General features: G+C 34.8%; 1 protein-coding gene across 4 annotated transcripts in view; it reads left to right on the top strand.

The window, feature by feature from the left end:
• Positions 1-20,804, top strand: part of COL11A1 (collagen type XI alpha 1 chain) — a 139,836-nt gene that overhangs the window by 109,871 nt on the left and 9,161 nt on the right. For all 4 annotated transcript variants that reach the window (XM_083846303.1, XM_083846306.1, XM_083846304.1 and 1 more), the window contains 12 exons: positions 1,637-1,690; positions 2,628-2,681; positions 2,785-2,838; positions 5,951-6,004; positions 6,510-6,617; positions 6,812-6,865; positions 7,161-7,214; positions 8,428-8,481; positions 15,439-15,492; positions 15,907-16,014; positions 16,101-16,154; positions 20,661-20,714. In XM_083846303.1, coding sequence (XP_083702429.1) covers positions 1,637-1,690; positions 2,628-2,681; positions 2,785-2,838; positions 5,951-6,004; positions 6,510-6,617; positions 6,812-6,865; positions 7,161-7,214; positions 8,428-8,481; positions 15,439-15,492; positions 15,907-16,014; positions 16,101-16,154; positions 20,661-20,714 — 756 coding nt within the window. The remainder of the gene's footprint in view (positions 1-1,636; positions 1,691-2,627; positions 2,682-2,784; positions 2,839-5,950; positions 6,005-6,509; positions 6,618-6,811; positions 6,866-7,160; positions 7,215-8,427; positions 8,482-15,438; positions 15,493-15,906; positions 16,015-16,100; positions 16,155-20,660; positions 20,715-20,804) is intronic.

Raw genomic sequence — 20,804 nt, 5'->3', positions numbered from 1 at the left:
GAAAATGTGTTATTTTGAATATTTATTACCTTAACTATGAATTTCTTTACTGTTCAAAATATATTTTATAGTATTTTTAAAGAAGGGTATTTCTAACAAAAGGAGTAGAAAATCAAGAAAATCTGAAAAACTCTACTGACATATCTAAGTTATCTCACAGTTTATGGCAATTTTACTTAAATATTGAAATATAAAAATGACAAGCACCTCAACAACATCTCACCAAAAGGAACTGGAAAGACTCCCAGAATACCGTGTCCAATAATGAATGAAATAGCAATTAATTGAAATCAGTTGGAGATTTTCAATGTTAGAATTAGGTGTTCACTGAGTGGCTTTTGAGAATATTTTCAAAGACAGAAATATCAATTAAATGTTTAATTGCCTTTAAGGTTTCATAAATATGGCCTCTGCAAACAGTATAAAATGTGCTTTAAATTTAATATTTATATTAACAATTAGCGGAATCAGGACCTGAGATTGCAACTTTTAAAACAAGCAATGGACATACATACATACATATAGATAGATAAACAAACAAACAAAAAAACCAGCATTATCTGATGAGTTAATGTTGGCTTTTTCATGTTGATTGTTTAATAGTAAATAAGCTTTCACAACAACCACAAGGCACTGACAGGTCAGCCAAGTTTCCACTGTAGTAGACAACAGAGACATACATCATTTTTAGAAAAGGTATACCTCTGAATTTTAACAAGTCTTTCTGTAGTTCAGATTGTGTCAAAGTAGAAGGGCAGCTGAGAAATAGATACAGTGTTGGTTATGTTCGTACTTCCTAATTTTTATACAGCTTTGCAGCAAAGATGACAAGTTACCCTTTCCAATCTGGTTGGTAATATTTTGATACATACTTTGAAAGCAGCAGAACCCTGGAGATGAAACTTAAAACCAGACCTTAATATAATGCAAATCACTATAATGCTACTGGACTCCTTGGCTTGATAGAGAAGCCAAGTACCCTACATTTAGGATTGTCCAGCTTAGTGGTGATAGTGTTTCTAGCAGGGGGAACATTATGCTAGGTATCAGTATTAGCATCATCTACAGTTTCCTTCTCTTGATGTTTGTTACTAGACAAACTTGGACACTTTGCTTGTAAGAATGTTTGCATAACGCAATGCAATGCCTCTCAGCAGGATTCATTACCTCCACTGGACAACTTGCTAAAGCAGTTTTACGGCTTCCAATACTGAGGTAGCTTAGACATCTTTGCATGCCACTTCACTGTGCTGCATTGATCATGTTTTGTTGACATATATATGTATCATAGCATAAATCAAATTATCCAAACACCCACTTGGGTTTTGGATAATGATGACTCTGTTTTTCAAGTCAGCCACCCTAGCATTTATGCGTGTTCATTTTTTTTTATTTTTTTTTTAAATTTTCTGATTCACCTTGTTCAAACAGCCCAGGACTACATATACATTTGCTGTAATATTAAAAATTCATTTTGTTTATAGGTGTATTTATTACAAATAGTGGTGGTTTTTTTTTTTTGTTCCCCCCTTCCCTGTCCAAGTTTCACATGTATATATATTGTTTTATATTGATTTATATCTCATCATTCCAGATACCCTACTAATAGTTTTCATATTTCTTCCCTGTGTTTCAGGGTCTGCCTGGCCCACCAGGTGAAAAAGGTGAAAATGGTGATGTGGGCCCAATGGTAAGACTTTGTCCCCATTGGTCACTCTGGGGGCAATGAGTGTCATCCCTATATTATCGTCTTTTCTTTGTAGCTCACAATTTGATAATCTACTCCTGAATTCATTGCCTGAGCATGAAACATTTGTGCATTTTGAACTGTCTCTGGGATTTATTTTGCTTTCCTGCATCCATCTTAATTCTAAGATGAAGATTTATATAACTTAAGAAAATACTCTGAAAAGTAGGTAGCAAAGCAAATGCCATGTTTGCCTGACAGGATAGTGGCAAGCAGGGTCAGGAAAGAAAGAGAAAAGACACCGCTGCACTGGAGAATTTGGAACTGCTTTTCTGAAATAGGAACTTCAGGGCATTGTACCATAGCATCAGAGATCAATGGCACTTTTTCCATTGGACTGTAATTGTATGCCAAAAGATGGTAAACATTATTTGGTTATGTTTACTCTGTTTCTCTGGGTCATCTTGAGACTACATTCTTCAACTGTTTATGCTGTTGTCATAATGCCTTCTGTGCTGGTCTTGACAGAATTGCAAGCTATCTACATTTTGTGTGTGCCTCCAACACCTTATGCCAAGGCTGCCTGCTTTTTTACTGCCCATCTGTAGTCACCATGGTACAGTACGGTCATATGGGTGCTACCAGACAGATAAGCTACTCTGAGGTCTTTGTGCAGTGGAAGGGGTATGTAGGGTAATGCACAGGGAAACCAGTCCTCATGATTCCTAATCATTAGATCATTTTCAGCTCATGTGCTATATATCTTGAATATTTTTGTGAACTCATGCAGTGGGCTGCAATCTAGCCCTGCTGTTGGTATAGCACTCTGAAGATTAAAAGTCTCTTACAGATTGAGGATATTATTTATAGTTGGCCAAAGAAGCCCCACTGGACTTTTATTTTATGATTTTAAATATACCAAATTGTCTCTTTGATACAGGGTCCACCTGGTCCTCCAGGTCCAAGAGGTCCACAAGGTCCTAATGGAGCTGATGTAAGAATTAATCTATTTTTCTCTTAACATTGTTTTTGAAATTCAGTAATAAGCAATATTTTTGGGCTAACTGTATTTGGAATAACATCTTGTATCATTGCAGGGTCCCCAAGGCCCACCAGGCTCAATTGGCTCAGTTGGAGGTGTTGGTGAAAAGGTGAGAATGTTGATTATGTCATACCTAGAAGGAGAAAACGTTGGAATAGGAATACATATTTTGATTCTTCTTTGGCGCTATACAGATATGTTACAGTTCCCAAACATCTTTCATTAATAATTATTAAGTGATCAAGCTATACTTCTAATGGCTGATTTACCATTGTTGTGTTTTTTTTTCTTTCACATTTTACATCACAAAATTATTTAAGTATTAGGCAAGAGCTTTGGGGGAGAAGATGTAGTTTTTGGAAGGATTAGTAAGTAAGGCTACGGTGATTTCCTTGGTTACATAGTTTAAAGTAACATAATTGGCTACAACAGTATTATTTTTATTTTATACTGCTGTGGCTTAGAATATCATGCAGCCTTCTTCCTGGAAGGTTAAGAATATAAGATATTATCTAATGGATCTGTGGTAAACATATCTGTGAGGTGAAGCAGAACTGAAGCATCAATGTGTTTGTTCCTCATAGAAATAGATATAGTTCCAATACAGTTAAAGGTTTGAAAATGATTTATGCTAGTTGAAAATCTGGCAAACAGATTTAGAATCGCAACAATCATCCCACTAAATTTAATTCAACATGACATTCACATTTGTGTATCCCTGGTTGTCATTTTTATTTCCTCTTGCTTATTTCCTGTGTTGTCTGCATTCATACAGAGAAGCTTCCACGTATATTATTTTGGAGGTTTTATTTCTTCTAATTACTTTCTTCCTCCTTCTCGAGTTGTAGCATATGACTGTTTGTTTTCCTACTTAGGACTCCTTTCCTCTTAATTTCAGTTCCATTTAATGAATTCTGCAAGCTGAGTAATAATGGAGAGTTGTTTTTGTCAGGAGGAGTTTGGTTTTGAGTCACTCACATCACATGGTGTAACTGCAATGGGTGGACTGTTCACACTTTTAAACAAAACCAAAGCCTTTCCGTTTTCCTCCTCTTCCCACATACTTTTTTCTTTTTTTTTTTAATATTATTATTATGTCAGCATGCTGTGGCCTGCCTGTGTCGCGCGCTCCCCGCCCCCCCCCCAGAGATATATCATACTGTAGATAATATAATGCAGTGCTGATTGGAAAAATATTTTGGCATCCTTCCTGTCATTGTTGAGGAGTAGAAGGAGATATTTTATCATTAATACAAAGTCCCCTTCTGTCAAATTATAAACAATTTTTGTCACATTTAGTGCCATGTATTTTTAGCTAGCTTGTTTGTTCCTCTGCTGTACACATGAAGGCCTAAATGTTCAAAGAAATCTGCAGTACAAACGTGCATGTAGCCTTGCATTATTAATGCCTGTATCTTCCATGGAGCAGTCTAAAAGTCTTGAGACTTACACTCAAACAGAACCACTTAAAACCAGCTTCCACCCAGCAATTATTCTCTTTGTTCTGCTTATAATTAAGAAAAAGAGGAAAACCAGAATGTACCAGCACATGCTGATCTCTAATTTGATATCAAAGGCCTAACATACAGATGTTCTAAATATCCAGTAAATTGCTCAAAACTTTGCAAAACTGGGCCTTGGATGTTTACATCAGTTGAAAGTAAAACTACTGTTCAGAAAATAATAAGGAAATGAAGATTATGAATTTTCTTACAAAGCATACTCAATGCTTATTGACCTGAAGTATCCATCCACCAGACATATTTGAAAATATGTTTTATCACAGAAGCAAATTAATTTTAAGTACTAAGAGGGATCGTTCATTAAGATCACTGCAAAATTAAGTGTGTCTAATTAAACATACCACAGTTTCTAAAGGCAACTTCACCTTTTAGAAGTGTCCTTTCTAAAGCGTATGTTAATATTGCCCCTAAAATTCTGATAATCTGTTAATTATCTGATTCTGGAATTCATCTGGGTAGTCATATCTTCTTCCATTTATCTAACTTAATATTTACATTTGGCCAAGTTTTGGTCCTTGTGAGGTCATCATGCTGACGTTAGCTTCTATGAGAAAATATTCGGTATCTACAGTATGAGGTTTATTTAAATTTCATGTTTTATGATTTATACTTTTCCATTGCATGGAAATGAGAAAGATGCACATTGCATTAATCGAACTGTCACAGAATGAGGGGCATGCAGGTCATACAGGATATGAAGGATACACAAGTTTAATGGGAAAATAGGGAAGAAAAATCTCCTGTTAACAATTACAAATAGAAACAATCCTCTGGAGTAAAAATATATTGTTACCTCAACACTCCATGACAATCAGAAAGCAGATTCTGTTATCCTTTCACAGATTTGTGTATCCGTGACACTACTAGCTAAACATTCTACTAACAGAGTAGTTTTATATAAAGGTTTATTTATCAGTCCACTGAGCTAGAAAATAATCAGTCATAACTAAACTTGAAAATGAACAATAGCAAAGAGTCTTTTACATGTATAATACTATGTATTGGCTCAAAAAAAAAAAAAAGAGATGGAATTAACTTTAATGTTCAATTAATAGTGCATAATCTTTGACTTGTATAGATTGGTGTTCTCATATGGTGTTCTCAAAGCCATCTGGTTTACTAAACAATTTCCATCACTAGCAATTACATAGCATATGCTTTTATGGCCTGTGGTAAAAGTTTTACTAACGATTACGCTATTATTTTATCCTAATAGATTTTCTTTATGTAATTATTTTAACAGTAGCTTTAGCAATAATGTCTCTACTCCATTAAAATTAATCTCCAAATAGTATTTTCTTATTTGTAGGGGCTTGCTTCCAGGCAAAAATATATCTTAAAGAGAAAATATACGTATATACACAGTCAATATTCTTCTTTGGCTTTTCTGTGACTAGAAAAGAAGACGACAAACAGGAAATTTGCAGTGTATGGGATAATAAAAGGGAAGAACTTCCAAAGCCTAAAGGGAAAGTTAGTCTTCCTGTCTCAATAAAAGCTTAGTTTGACAGATTCTTTCTAAAAATTCAGATTCCAGTTCTGCAAAAACACGTGTAACAACTGTCTTTAGGTAGTCTCAATAAGACAGTTCCTATAAGCTGTTAACATGAATAAGCATGCAACAGTATGTAGTAACAGAATAAATTCATAGAAATATTCTACCTGATGACTCATTAATTTATCCTTACACATGTACAGGGTGAACCTGGAGAAGCTGGTAACCCTGGACCTCCTGGAGAATCTGGAACATCCGTGAGTATTTTGGTTTTGTCTTACTAACCTGTATCGTGGTTAACAAAGGTATCTGGCCTGGTAGTGCTTGCTTTATAAAGCATTTAATCAGATTAATTGTGTATGTTGTCTTTAAATTTTCAGTGAAGAACTTGAAATGCAATTTCTATCCTTATAATTATAGCCGCATCTTGTACTAATGATTAGACAATAAAGCTATGAAGATTTCATTAAAAAGTACCTATTTTTTCTTCCCAAAGTATTAACTTCTATATGCATATTTACCTCTCTGGAAGCAGTTCACTGATGCAGAATAGGTTCAGACTCACATCTTGGTGCAGATGTTGGCACTCAGACCTGAGATGCACAGGTTTTCCAATCTGAGGCTGAGGGCCTAATTTCCCATTCACACGCAAACGAGTTATTGAGTAACATTGCCCAGATCAGAAAAACAGTTTTGCCACTAATCTGTTTTTAGGCATTCAATTCCTAGACAATATTTTTTGTGTTCATATGATTTCTACAGGGTCCAAAAGGTGAAAGGGGAGAAAAAGGTGAGGCTGGTCCACCCGGAGCAGCCGGACCACCAGGTGCTAAAGGACCTCCAGGTGATGATGGCCCTAAGGGTAACCCAGTAAGTAAGCTTAATAATTTTAACACAAAGCACTGTGAAGCACTGCTGAAGCTGTGCTAAATATAGAACTACAAATTAAATTCTACGTTTGAATTAAATTCATTATATTCTTCACAAAACATTTCTGTTGATTTCTATCTGCTTCTCAATGGATGACATCTTCCTGTGTGTTTTTTTTTTCCTGACTTATTTAGGGTCCGGTTGGTTTTCCTGGAGATCCTGGTCCCCCTGGGGAACCTGGTCCAGCTGTAAGTATATTTTAAGAACAGATTTAGGTCCTGGTTTTGGTTTGCACTGAATTCTAGTTACTCTCACCTCTTCTCTGTTTGGGAATGAGGTCTTTCTCGTCAGAGCTGTTGTTCTGGCTGTTCATATATTTCTTAAATCTAACAAAAGGTTTGGAAATCTTTAAAAAGTTTTGAAAATGAGTGTCCTTAGAAAAATTCCTTGTAGAAAAACAGTATTCTTATCTTCATATATGAAACTAAATTACTTAATTTATCTGAATTTTGTCTTTTGTTTATTTTCACATGATTTCTGTAGGGTCAAGATGGTGTTGGTGGAGAGAAGGGTGAAGATGGTGATCCTGGTCAACCTGTGAGTTGTTTCGTTCATTTTGTGTTGGCTGCATGTTCTCTCCTATGCTAAGAAAGTACTTTTTGCTGAATCAGTTTCTGTAAATTCATGCTCTTAAAAATATTTTCTAAATGGATTCTTTTTTGTATTGTACTGAAAAATATCTCTATTTCCTTGTAGAGATAGAAGTACCTATATAATAGACACAATCAAAAGCAAGAGGTCAATTTCTTTTAGAAGTAGAAACAATGTGTTAAGAATTTGTGCTGAAGCTGCTGAGAAGCACTAAAAATAGAGCAACTCTGAGCATAAGAAAGTAATGCTGCAGCCAAATAGTCTTCATTAGCTTACTTGTTGAAATGAAGCAAAATCTAGGAATTTCTGTCTGCTGTATTTCATGTGAAATCTAAGAACTATCTGAGCAATACCCATATTAATCATCAAAGCTCTTACCTTTCTGGAGATTCCTATATTAAAGCATTATGAATTTCATTTTCTATTGCAAAAAGCTAGGACTTCCATTTTGGAAAGTCTCTTTACAGCTCTGGAATTTCTAATTATCAGGGAAATACAGTACAACACAGTACAACTTGAAAGAAAAATGTTAGTACATTGGACATATGGTTGCAACTAAGTTATAAACTGGGGTTTAACCTGCAAACGTCAGGACGAGTATCTGTATGTCTTACTCAAGAATAAGTACTTTTAGAGTGTTGTGTTCATGAAGAAAAAAACTGTTCATCAACCCTGAAATATTTAAAAGATTATTACAGGTGAACCTAAATGAAGTAGGCAAATGGCTTATCAGTGCACAAAAGATTTTCAATAGAAGACCACTTAGGGACATTTACTTTACAGATGTTAGTGAAAACTATAGCAAAAGTAGCAACCTAAACACCTGAAAATACAGGAAACGCTTCTTAATAGAGATAGGCAGTAGTCTAAGACCATATGTTACTTCTGTGTAGCCACTTTCTGGGCTGAAATGTTTTGTTTTAAGCAGGAAAAGAAAAAAGAGTGGTTGCATTTTGTACACTAACAAAACCTGTTAAAAACTGCAAAAGACTCCCTTAAGAAAGTATTTGCTGATTAAGCAAGTATCATTTTTGTGTGTGCATTTATAATTACTCTCTGTCTATTGAAGGGGGTCAACATATTGCAGACATTTGTTGAATTTAAGAAGGACTATAACTTTATCTTTTGTTACCACTGAGCCTACCACTTTCCATTGCAGGGTCCACCAGGTCCTTCAGGTGAAGCCGGCCCACCTGGTCCACCAGGAAAGAGGGTAAGTCATTTCTCATTGTCTCTTGTACGTTTCCCTTTCTGAGACATGTTCTAGAGTACTTCAGCTACTTGTTTACTTGTAATATTAAGTAAATTTAAGGTGGTCAAGAAGCATTGTCAGAAGTAAATTTTGTTAAATTTAGAGCTGCATTTAGATCATGACAAATCATGAGAGGTATATATCCATCATCACAAATGCCCTTATTTGCCAACGTCAAGCAGAACAAAAACACATGGGGAAGTGTCTATACTTGTCTATAACAACATGTTTTTTCTTCTCACCCAAGTGAATTCAGTGTCTGCGAGGTTAAGAAACTAGCATTTTTGCTGGTTTGCTAATAGGAGTGAGTGACAATGAGAGTAATATTAGACATCATCTTTAGGCATATGACTGCTGGCAGAGAACAGAAAGAAAGTGCCTACTTTGGTGTCTTTCGCTTATGAAATAAAATAATTTGAACACAACTTCTGTGCAAATCTATGTCATCCCCTCCACATACAAAATTAACAAGCAGACATTTCTATAGCTTATGAAGCCATTTCATTATTTCTAAAATCTTTGAAGCTTCACAGGCTTTACAAATACAGCTAATCAAAAACAGTAAATAATGTTATACTTACAGAACTGTAGTAGATGTATCAACCTTTAGGTCTCTTTCAGACAGCAATTAGATGCAGTTTTTACACTTTAAAAAAAATGGGGGGAGCATCATTAAATGTAAGCTGAGAGCTATTTAACAAAATGTGTTAAATTGCTCTACTTAATGGGCTTGAGTGAACTGACATGCCTAATTAGTTTTATCTATTTTACACAATAATCTATTTGCTCCACAAGCTTGCAAAACATTTATAATACTATAAATGATTTTGGTAGCATTAACAACCTTATCACTAGAACTGCTAATATTCAGTTGAGCCATAATTCAATTCGTATGTTTGTTCTACATCGGATTAGAACTTCCTACTTTATTATATGGAAGGCAGTAGTTCATTCCTAGTAGATAGGATATATTGCTAGGATATATTGCTATTTCTAGCTAGATAAAAAACACTTTAGAAATGCAAATGCCATCTGTCATCTGGGCTTTGACACAATTCCCATTTATGAATACTATGAAGAAAAAAAGGAAAAAGGTACGGTAAGGTACCTGGTCTAGTGGTAGGTGTTGCTGCCCATGGCAGGGGTGTTGGAATTAGATAGATGATCTTTGAGGTTCCTTGCAACCCAAACTCTTCTATGATTCCGTCTAAATATTTTGCCTAGTAATCTCATTCCTGTATTCTGAAGAAAATTCTGAAGTTTGTAGAATCAGATTCTACATTACTTGAGTTACCTGAATGTTTCAAGCTTGTAGAGAGTCTCTATTGTATTGATGCCACATTAGAGAGAAATAGTGAATAATTGAAGGCTTCATACTTTGCTGGCAGAATGAACACAAAAAATGTTCTTGGTTAGTTTTCATCAGTAGCATGGTAGGAACAGTTTCAACAAAAAACTTCACGAAGTGTCCTTTCATCCAGATTTGAAGGACACACCATTTCAGGAGTAGTACTGCTGTCTATGAAGGTGCGGTTCTGGCAATACTACTAGAATGCAGCATTCCACCCCTTTTTTTTGGTTTGTTTTTGTCTCTGAAACAACAAGGTGGGAGAGCTCAGGATTCAAACTTTTGAGTCTAGCTTCTTGAACTCCTCAGTTATATGGTCTCCTTATTTATTCTGTCATTCATTTTCATTCCCCTCCTCCCATGTGTTTTCGAGCTGACCTGAAGTCGGTTTCACTGTTTCACTAAGAGACTTTCAGCTACAGATATATAGTTACAGTGACATTCAGCTATCAAGTGAAGGCCAAGTAGAAACTATTTTTTCTAGTTATTGATGGTAACAGTAATAGGATTACTGTTCCTTGGTGAGATAAGCAAATACCAGAACTGTTTTACTATGGTGCTCTGAAGGCTTTAATGTAACTACAGGAGCTTTGCTGTGAGACTGAGCAAGGGTCTTATGAACAAGCAGTATGGTGAATTCTTTTAGGAAATACCAGTTAGGACCTACATGTTAGAAAGGATCTTCCAGGTTTCTGCTCTGAAGACACAAAATTCACTAGCATGCTAATAACCACTTAGCTCAAGTCTAATTCAAAAGAAAAGGTTAAAGTCTGGCTGGCACAAAAACGGATCATGAGAGCACCCACAAATGTGTACTTTAATTAATACATTACTTTTTAGACCTAGCAATAGCTGTTCCAAAAAAAATATTTCCACCACTGTCTTTCAGAAAGTTCTACTACCAAAAATGCTTTCAGTTCTATAAGGAAAAAATCAGTGTATCTTCAAAACAAAGTATATACATAATATATATGAATATAGACCATATATGTTCTACATATAGTATACAGAACAACATATTCAGATGAATGACTAGTTTAAATATGTATATACTTATATGCCAAAAACAACCTAGGAAGGGCAAACCCCATGAGAGTTACTGATAAAGTCTGTCAGCAATTACACATATTACTGAATTTTATTTTAAATTTTAACAAAATCATAAATGATTATAATTAAAACCATAATTTTACAGTTTATGACTTCTGAAATGATCAGTGCATGTACCAAATCAGATAAATACATGTTCAGAAGGCTTTATACATCTAACTAGTTATGGTGCAAGTAACCATAGTAATTGTGCATGCAAATCTACCGTGGATTTGTGCACATACTGTTTAGAAAATTAGAGCATAAATCCATCAAGGGAAACATTCAGCCAAATTGATTTTATCACTAACAAACAAAAGGCCATATTCTCCAGTTCAACAGAAGAGAGGATCAATGCAGCAAAATAGTGACAGATTTTAAAATACATTTTAATTTGATCAGACTTTCAGGGACTACTTTAGTATTGACTAAACTCTGTTTTTGAATTCAGTGATAATACTCCCATTAACTGTAATGATAGGAGAATTCAAAAATAGTAATTCTTTTAAGGAGCATCTTGTCAATGAAATAAAAGGCTTTACTCAATATTTTGAATACACAAGAAAAATATATACTTATGTAGATACACACCTTGCTTTAGCTGGATAGTCAAGAGAGGTTTTATTCTATATAAGTTCTATCTTTTTTTATAACTTCTAAGAGGAGACAGTTCTAACAATGAAAGTTCAGGAGTAAATGTTGGAAGTATTTTGGGAAAATGTATTTCCTTCGGTTTAAAAATGTTGTCTTATATTTGATAGCCTCAAAGAAGGATATAGTTCTAAAATAAAAGGAATGTACTCAGAAACATTTACTGCTCTTTCTTAGTTAGAAATAGTCAGCTACTGGAATACTGACTGCAGAATGTGAATGAAAGTAGTGTTGAAGTAAAAGCACGCCATAATTATTATTGAAGTCAGACACACCATCGAATCTCTTAAGTTCTCCACTGATGTAAGTCAGCCTAGATTCTCTAGAAAACTTGAGGCATTTGCATGTATGCATATTACCTTCCAAGCTGAACAGACAAGTAGTCTAGTACAACTTTGGGACTAGGAACCCCTTTTCTAACCCTTTTCCCATGATGTGTGTTAAACATTTGTAATATTGCTGTCTGAATTTCTCTGTCTGCCAAAAGAGAAGACTGAAACTTGCCCCACAGAAGGATGGGGTGATTCTGAAAGTGTTGTTAAGTGCTCCGAAGACAAAAAATTGTGTTAAAGTTAACTGCATTCCTGGAGCAATCTGAGACAGCCACTGAATTCACAAATTGCAGTAAGATTTCTCTGCTGTAGAGTATTCTTGTTGCTGATAACAGCATCAGCATTGGCCAACAGCACAATGTATGAAGACTGCATTTCTGAAGAGGTAGAATGTTTTTCAGTTTCTGCTTCCAATGTGGGAGATAAGTGAGTTGTGATCTCTGAAAAGTGGAACATCTGAAAAGGCTTCAGTAGGTCAATATTTCCTGATCCAATGTCTGCTTGTCTAGAAACGTAGACACAAAACCTAAATCACTCTACAGTTAACATGATGCTGTTATTTTTTTTCTGCAACTTAATTCTTTGCACCTACTCTTTGCACTTAGTTTGTTTTGCTGTAGAGTACTGGGTAACATAGTATGGATAGCATAGTTTGAATGCTTTGATTTCTATCTGACAAATGACAAAAACAGCATGAGGAAAAGGCACCATAAAACGATATTCATTTTCTTATCCATTCTTACAACAAATAACATACCCAGTCAATAAAAGTCAACACAGGCAGGCCTTGCTTACGTTTCTCTTAGCCTTTCGGTGTGCTAGGCCCTTCAGCTGTGTACTTTGCTGCTTGGCCATTTTATTAGACTCAATTATATATCTAGATCACATACACCTAAGGTTCATGTATTACTCTAAAAAGTTAGAATTTAAAGAATTGCAAGTCTTAGATACATTGTTATTCTAATGTGGAGTGTATACTGCCTGCTTTCAATAAAATAACAGATGTCAATACTGTACCATAACCAACTTCTAAAATAAACATTTCTATGAAGTTCTATTTCTATTTTGTCTATAATATCATACTCTCTCACCAGGATGCACACCCCACTTAAAAATTAAGCCATCTTGTGATTGAAAATAGATGAAATACCTAAAAATATGGCAGACTAGGTTGCTATCTTAACAGACTGATGAAATGTGATAGTGGTTTTCTGTGTTTGAAATCATGTTTTTGGTTAGAGGACAGATAGCTATAAAAAACAGTTTAAATTATTTTAATGAAAATCGTAGATATGGCAGAACAGACAGAAATGTCCAGTAGGTTCACGTAACAAAAATTGTGAACAAGTTTGTTTCTATACAAATTCTTTTGTCTTCTCAGTTCTGTATAAGGAAATACATCCAAACTAAAGTGTAACAATCACTATGGTAGCTGGGTGGTGAGGGTGGGGAGCCATGCATTAATGTAAATTACTGTTATTGAGATCTTTTGTCAGCTTAAATTTATCAGACACTCCATGAACTCAAGTGTAGGAAGGTAAATTAAATAACAATTAGCAGTATTTCAATGTAGAAGCACCATCTGTGCCATGCCAGCAATCACAGCCTGTTAGAAAGCGCAGTTCATTTAGCTGCTTTGCGCTTGCTGCAGCACTGGCACTGTTTGATAATGAATGTACCCTCTTTGTTTAGCAATCATGATTCATTGTATTCACAATTTAGCGATCACAGTGTTTTGAGCCCTGTTAATTCAAGTTGCAGCTGCTGCTCTAGATTATGTAGAGGTATATTTCTTAAGTACAAACTATCACACTTTTTTTTTGGTTTCTTAGGCAAGATAGATTATAACTGATATGGGAACTTGAGTTAAAGGAATTTCCTAGAAGTAAAGACAATGGACGTGTAAATTCATGTAAGAAAGATACACCCTACTTCTAAAGTGTTCCTGTGTGTTTTTTTATACACCCGATAATCATTTTTCTGATTATCACTGCAAATTGTGACCCACCCAACCAATCACAACCTACACATCGGCGTATATGCATCAGAGATTATTATTGTAACAATATTGATGCAAATTATTCTTCTGGAATAATGTATGTAGAAAGAAATATACGTAGAAAGAAAAATTGGTGTTGTTCAAGGTATGTGGAAATAATAGTGGACAGTGATTTATAACAGGTTATAAAAGCTTTGGTCTAAATTCAGCCATTGCAAAAAAAAAAAAAAAAATGCTACTAGATCAAACTGAGATCTAAAGCCTTGAGTTCAAAAAGCTTTTTCTTTTTTTTTTTTTTTTTTTGGTCTATTGTTATGAAGTTAAAAGGACTAAGTAAATGGAAATGGCTGGCTTTCTTTTTTTTCTGTTGCTTAGCTTAGAACATTTTTTTTATATTTCTACATTATGAACTATTGAATTAATGAATAGATTATTATTAGAGGGTTGGATTATAAATTCAGAAAATCACCTTGTGTTTGATTATGGTCACTTTTCTATCCCTTTGCTTTAAGCTGTTCATTGGGGGGCAAGAAATAGCTACTTGTAGTAAAGACATTTCCCAGGCTAAAAATTAACCTTGTAAGAAAACAGTTGGTCCATAATCTTGAGTGTATCTTTCTAAACTAAGTATATGTAAGAGAGCCATTTTAAGAACAGTACATTAGATTCTACATACTGCCTCTTGTCGTAATTGAGGCTATGAGTATTAATTCCCCAACCTGAAAATTAAGCCTTGATGTTCTGGTGGGGAAAAAAAAAAAAAAAAGCCTTTTTATTTTTCATTGAAACCTTAAGAAAATTAAAGATGGGTGACATCAGCAATAGGCAGAAACAGTGCTGCTGGACTAGTGTCCAGCAACTCCTGTCTTATGGCCTTCACCTGAAACCTAACCAATTTTTACATCCTCCTTCAGTACCAAGTTCTACTTTCTTAGTAAAATAGAGCTTTTGTAGAGCAAGAACAGGAAACCTGCTACCAGGGACTGCTTGTTTGCTGTGTCTTTAATACATTCCTCACAACCACTAGTCATGTGATTTTTTTTTTCTCTTTCACATTTACTGGATAATATTGAAGCTTGTATCAATTTTTGGCCCTCCAAACACATTTAAAAGGCGTATAACTGACTTTGGGAATAAAGAAGTATGTGCCATTCTGGGCATTGTATAATGCAAGACTTTTGGAATCAGTGGATAGATTACAGTGAATAGATATAATACAATGCAAAGTAAATTTAAAACTGTTATTGTATATGTTAATAAGCATTGTTCTTATACTTTTACTTTTATAACCTGTTTTGATTTTTTTCCAAGATATTTCTTTGTTTTTAACTTTATCCTGTCAGAGATATTAGGTGATGCATACTCTTTTAGAAAGAAATATAATGTTCTTTTTTTTTTTTAGCATTTACTACTCATTAATACAGTGGAAATGGCACTTTTTTCACTGTAGAAATATCTTAGAAAACTGAGATTATGAGCTCAGTCTCCATCTTTCACAGGGACCTCCTGGAGCAACTGGCGCTGAAGGCAGACAAGGTGAAAAAGGTGCAAAGGTAACACATACTTTTTTTTTTTTTTTAGGAGCATGGAAATGTAAATTATATACAAATTAAAAGTAAGTTGCTTATCATTCACTGAGTGTGAAACTTACTGAAGTAATAATACGTAAACTGTAAAATCCAAATTAGGACCCAGAATTAGTAGCAGTACATAACGGAGCCCATGGTGGACTCTCACCAGTACAGGCCCAACTTAGCTCACCCCTGTGGAAAAGAAAGATAAGCATGCTTTGCTGGCATCCCCTTGCTTATATGAAGCTATCATAATTTTGTTCAGAAAAACGTTCTGGAACGCTGTTTTGGAATAGCTTTTGAAAAATGGATTGAGGAAACTGTTCTCACTTTGCAGCTACTGTGCCAACCTTAGTCCAATTTTCCTTTCTGACCTCTTACTTATGTTCTTTCTAGGGTGAACCTGGTGCAGAAGGGGCTCCTGGAAAAACGGGTCCAGTTGGTCCTCAGGGACCTGCAGGAAAACCTGGCCCGGAAGGTCTCCGGGGTATTCCTGGCCCTGTGGTGAGTAAACTGAACATATAATAATATTTTAAATGTTGCATTTCTTGGTATATTCTCCAGTAACACAAATATTATGTTCTCTCTAGGGAGAACAAGGTCTACCTGGAGCACCAGGTCAGGATGGCCCTCCTGGGCCTCTGGTGAGTACCTTTCCATTCAGTGCCAAAACAAAAAAAGCAACCTTTAAAGCATATCATTAACATGTCTGTGCATATTATAGAAAAAATAATTTATAAGTCAGTTCTTAGCACAAAGTCACTACTCTTCTATTCTGTTAGAAACTGATACATATGACTTCCTTCATTCTACTGCTCTACTTCAGTAGGTAGCTATATTGATTTATACCAGCTAAAGAGTGAAATAAGGCAGTGTAAAACCAAATTCTTGAAATCCCCACAGTAGAATTAAAAATAAAACCAGTGAAGCTTACTATCAAAAAATCTACTTTAGTCTCCACATCAGCAAAGCTTAATACATTAAATCGTTTTGTTTCCTTTAGTGGTAAATTCTATACATCCATTGATTTTAACGACTGCCAGTGTATGAAAGCATTATTCCTAGGGAAAAGATTAGATCGTATCTATTCTTTAGAGAAAGAAAAAGATTAAATCTGAAGTAAGGCCAAAAAGATACTTCTACCTGAGAAGAAAACATGCTAGTTTTATAAAAATGAATAGCAGCATCCAGTCTGTTATTCATTGTGGCAGACCCAGGAAATACAATCCATGAGCAAAGCATTTAAAAGAGTCTTAATGAACCAAGCTCCCAGTTTCTAGGGCACTGGCTAGAGCTGGATGCCCCATTTCTCTTGGATTCAAACCCTTTGCTTACAACAATGCCAGTAGAATGACATACACTTTGTTGGCCATTCTCCTTTTCTTTATGCTCTCAAGCATTTATATTAATGCTCTTTACATTAACGTTCTTTTATAATGTAGCAGAAGGCACTGAGTGGTGCAACTGTGAGACTCATAAAGTATCACCGCTGATACATAAGCAGTATAGATCAAATCGGAAGATATCAGACAAAATAGTTATCTGCATTGGCTGTTCCTATGAACAAAATAGTGCAACTCCAATTTTAACTATACTGTTGGATAAAATCAAAGTCACCTTTCATGAGGAATTTTTCTGTTTTCAGCTAGAATTGAGTTTATATGATTTCTGGTTAATAAATTTGACAGCAACCTCTTAGTCCTAAAAAGCATATTGAGATGCTCTTAGTGATCTGTTTATACTGTAAGGCAAGTTACTGGTAGCTTTGTAAATTACTTCTACACACTAGCCTAATTGCTGTAAAACTTGGACAAAATACAAAAAACTTGTTAGGTTGCCGTGAACGTTATATGGCAAACTAGCCAAGTACATTTTGCTATGTGTTAATAATATGATTAAAGCAAGGGAAGCTTTTCGATGGCATAACATACTATAAAATTATATCATTATTTCTATTTACACTTGCTATTTTAGTACATTTTTCTAAAGAACTAAAAAAAAAAACCACAGCACTGTGAACACAAATTACAAAATACTGATATTCTTATTCAGCATTATGTGTAGAAATTCAAATCCAAACTATATGGCCAGCATTTTAATTCTTCACAGGTCAAACAAAGGTGATCCAATTTAGAGGGAAGTTCTCATCTCTCTCCACATTCACTGAAGTAGAATTTACCTATATTATCACAGCTGAATGACACGCAGGGAATAAGAAGCTTCAAAACAAAACATGGACTGTTAAAGTTAGGTGAAAAAAAAACGTTACTCTCCGAAGACATCCTACAGTCTGCAAGCAGTGCTATCACATTAAATTTTACTAAATTTTAGTAAAATATACTCTATGTTATTTTGAAGATTAACTATGCTAACATGGATAATAAGATTACCTTAGGATACTAGGGCATTAAGGGGCTATCCTTTATTTCAGATATGATATGATTCTTAAAGGCAAAAGGAAAGGTCGTGTGCATGAAGTGTGAAGGAAGTCCCATGTTTCCTTTCCTGTATGGACTTAAGAGGATACAGGTCTTTGGGCAGCCGTAACACTGAAAGTTTTTGCTCTTATGCCATATACACAAACTCAAAATCTTTCCAGAGAGCACTCCCCAGTAAGAAGCTAGAGTCCAATGAAAAATTATTCAGCAGTAAGAAACATCAATATCTCATGTCAGTCACCAGAAGCCTCCAAATACATCATCAAAATCAAAATCTCTCTTCCAACATTTGAGAACTTAAGCATTCAATTAAAATCTGAAGCTGGGTGTATTATCTATCCCAAATGCACTGGCTTCTTGTCAGCTCAGCAAGAACTTTTTTAGATGTACTGCTGCAACTTAAACTTTATTTTGTTTTTTAAGTAAGTAAAATTTATAACATAAATGTTGTTGAGATGAGGTCTCCTTCCTTCCGTTCCCTTCCTCCCCAGCAGTTTGCTATCAGGAGAAGAGTATGAGAGTAGATTTACAGTAGAGCACAACACACTGCAGGTGAGAATGTCTGATTCTGTATTCCAGAAGCTTTAAAATTTCACCTTTTATTCATGAATTATGTATTTGTCTGGGCTTTTGCATCTAATGATATTCTGAAGTAGAGATGGAAAGGATACACACTGAATAATATTTTGTACATGAAGTGTTATGGCACTTCTGAGTCTGTGCCAGGTTGAAAAGGTCACTTATTACTGCTATCCGTATCATAACTTCACAGATGTCCACTGCCAGCAGGAGACTAATAGTGATGACATACTGACTTAGTTTAGCAGCTCAGCTTCTAATGCATACATGTTCAGTGTGAGATTAATAGCCTCTGAGAAATGAATACCTTTTTGGTACTTGCATATACGTGGCATAGCCTGAATTTTTCACCTCATTCTGTACAAATTATAGAAAGCTATCATTGCTATTCTTATGAAGCTTAGAAGATATCTTGGAACGGTGTCTGCATAGCAGTAATTCAAAAATATTCAAAATTCAATATTATTGTATCATATATAAGATATATATAATTATATATAAGTACATGCTTACGAGACACTGTCTATTAAATTCTCTTATAATCTTATGTCATCAGTGTTACAGGCTATTATTTAAGTAACTTTCTTCTAGGTAACTTCCAAATTCCAAGGGGTCTAACTTTTTAAAAATGAGAAAATGGTTGTAGCAAAATAGGGCATAATGTTTCTCTTATATTCCACCATATAAAAAGTTTTTAGAGTATTGAGTTAAAATTCCTAAACAGTATCAAGGAATTAAAAATCAAATATGGTCATAGGCTGGATTGCTATTAGAGACAGGAAAATATTAAGGCCCCTTAAGCTAGCTGAGGCTAAAACTTCAGAAATACTGATTGCAATTCTGAACATCGTATTCAAAACATTAATTTCGAACTACATGACTGGTAGAAATTCTGAACTTCTGAAAGCCTACCGAAATACTGCTCTGTGAATATTTTATTCATTTCCATCCTTATAGGATACCCTACAAGTACATACTATGTAGCTGAATATTCTTGTATGATTGCGGAAATAGATGAACTCTACTTAAGCATGTTTTTTTAGGAGAGTTTGTAGTCTACAGAATATTAGTGTTGGTTAGTTTAAGTATGTTGATAATTCCACAGCACGTCTACCTTCTCAGGACCAGTTAAAGTCCCCACCCTTGTAAATCTGAAAGAAATAAAACCACCAATGTCAACTGGGTTACATACATGCATAACACTGCACTCTCACTTTTACTCAGTTTTTTTTGTTTGCTGTTAATCAGCCTCTCAAGAGCTGATGGAAGCAGCATTAATATTTAGGAAGCAACTGCAGGTTAGAAAAGAGTATTTCTTTTTCAGTTTTATAAAGTAACATTTTTACTGTGATGTGGAAAGGATGGTTTGTAAATACAAATAAAAATTGTAAGCCGCTCATATGATGTGGACTATGTAAGTACCTAAAAAAATATAGAAAATTAGAAAATATAGAAAGTAGAAAATTTAGCTTTAAATGCATAATTCATGATCATCCAGGAATTTCAGGTGCCAAATCAAGGAAACCATAATCCCAAGACAACACCTTAAGTATGGAATCAAATTATGAAGTAGTTCTCCAACAAAAAAATATTGAGGAGCAGTTACTATAAACGATCTGATTTTTATTCTGCAATAATCTTACTGAGCTGTAGTAAACTGGTAGAAAACAAGGGATATTTTCTACTGCCTTATGAAATAAAGGGCTAAAATAAGAAACTGGAGAAGATACATACTACTGTCTTAAAACTGGATAGGTACATCAACTAAGGTGGAAGTAATAATAAAGCATATAACGTAAGCACAAGCAAAATTAAGCTAATCAACAAAAATTCAGTTGAAAATTTGTTTGAATATCACATAGCTTACTGGATGCTTTCAGTGCAGTTTAAGAATTTAATTGGCCTTTTCCTTCTTTATAGATTTCCAATTATAGAGACATTTAAATGCTACAGCAGCATCTTTATGCCTTTTTAAACATACACATCAATGTTATCTTGAGCCCTAAATCACAACCATCAACCACTGAATGCCTCCACAGTTTGAGTTACTCTGCCTTTAAAATATTTCAAGAAAACATGATTTGTGCAGTATGTAAAAACTTACTTTTACATTTCTTCCCTTGATTTATTTAGGGTCCACCTGGCTTGCCTGGCCTGAAAGGAGATCCAGGTTCCAAAGGAGAGAAGGTATATGAGAATGTCTATATTTTTATTCATTGTTTGTACCTTTGTTATTTTGGCCCAGTCTAAAGGGCTGTATAAAATTAGCAGAAAGAA

Source organism: Anser anser (genome assembly GCF_964211835.1).
Source record: "Anser anser genome assembly, chromosome: 8".
In the NCBI taxonomy this organism is placed as follows: Eukaryota; Metazoa; Chordata; class Aves; order Anseriformes; family Anatidae; genus Anser; species Anser anser.
This window is presented reverse-complemented; position numbering and strand designations above follow the sequence as displayed.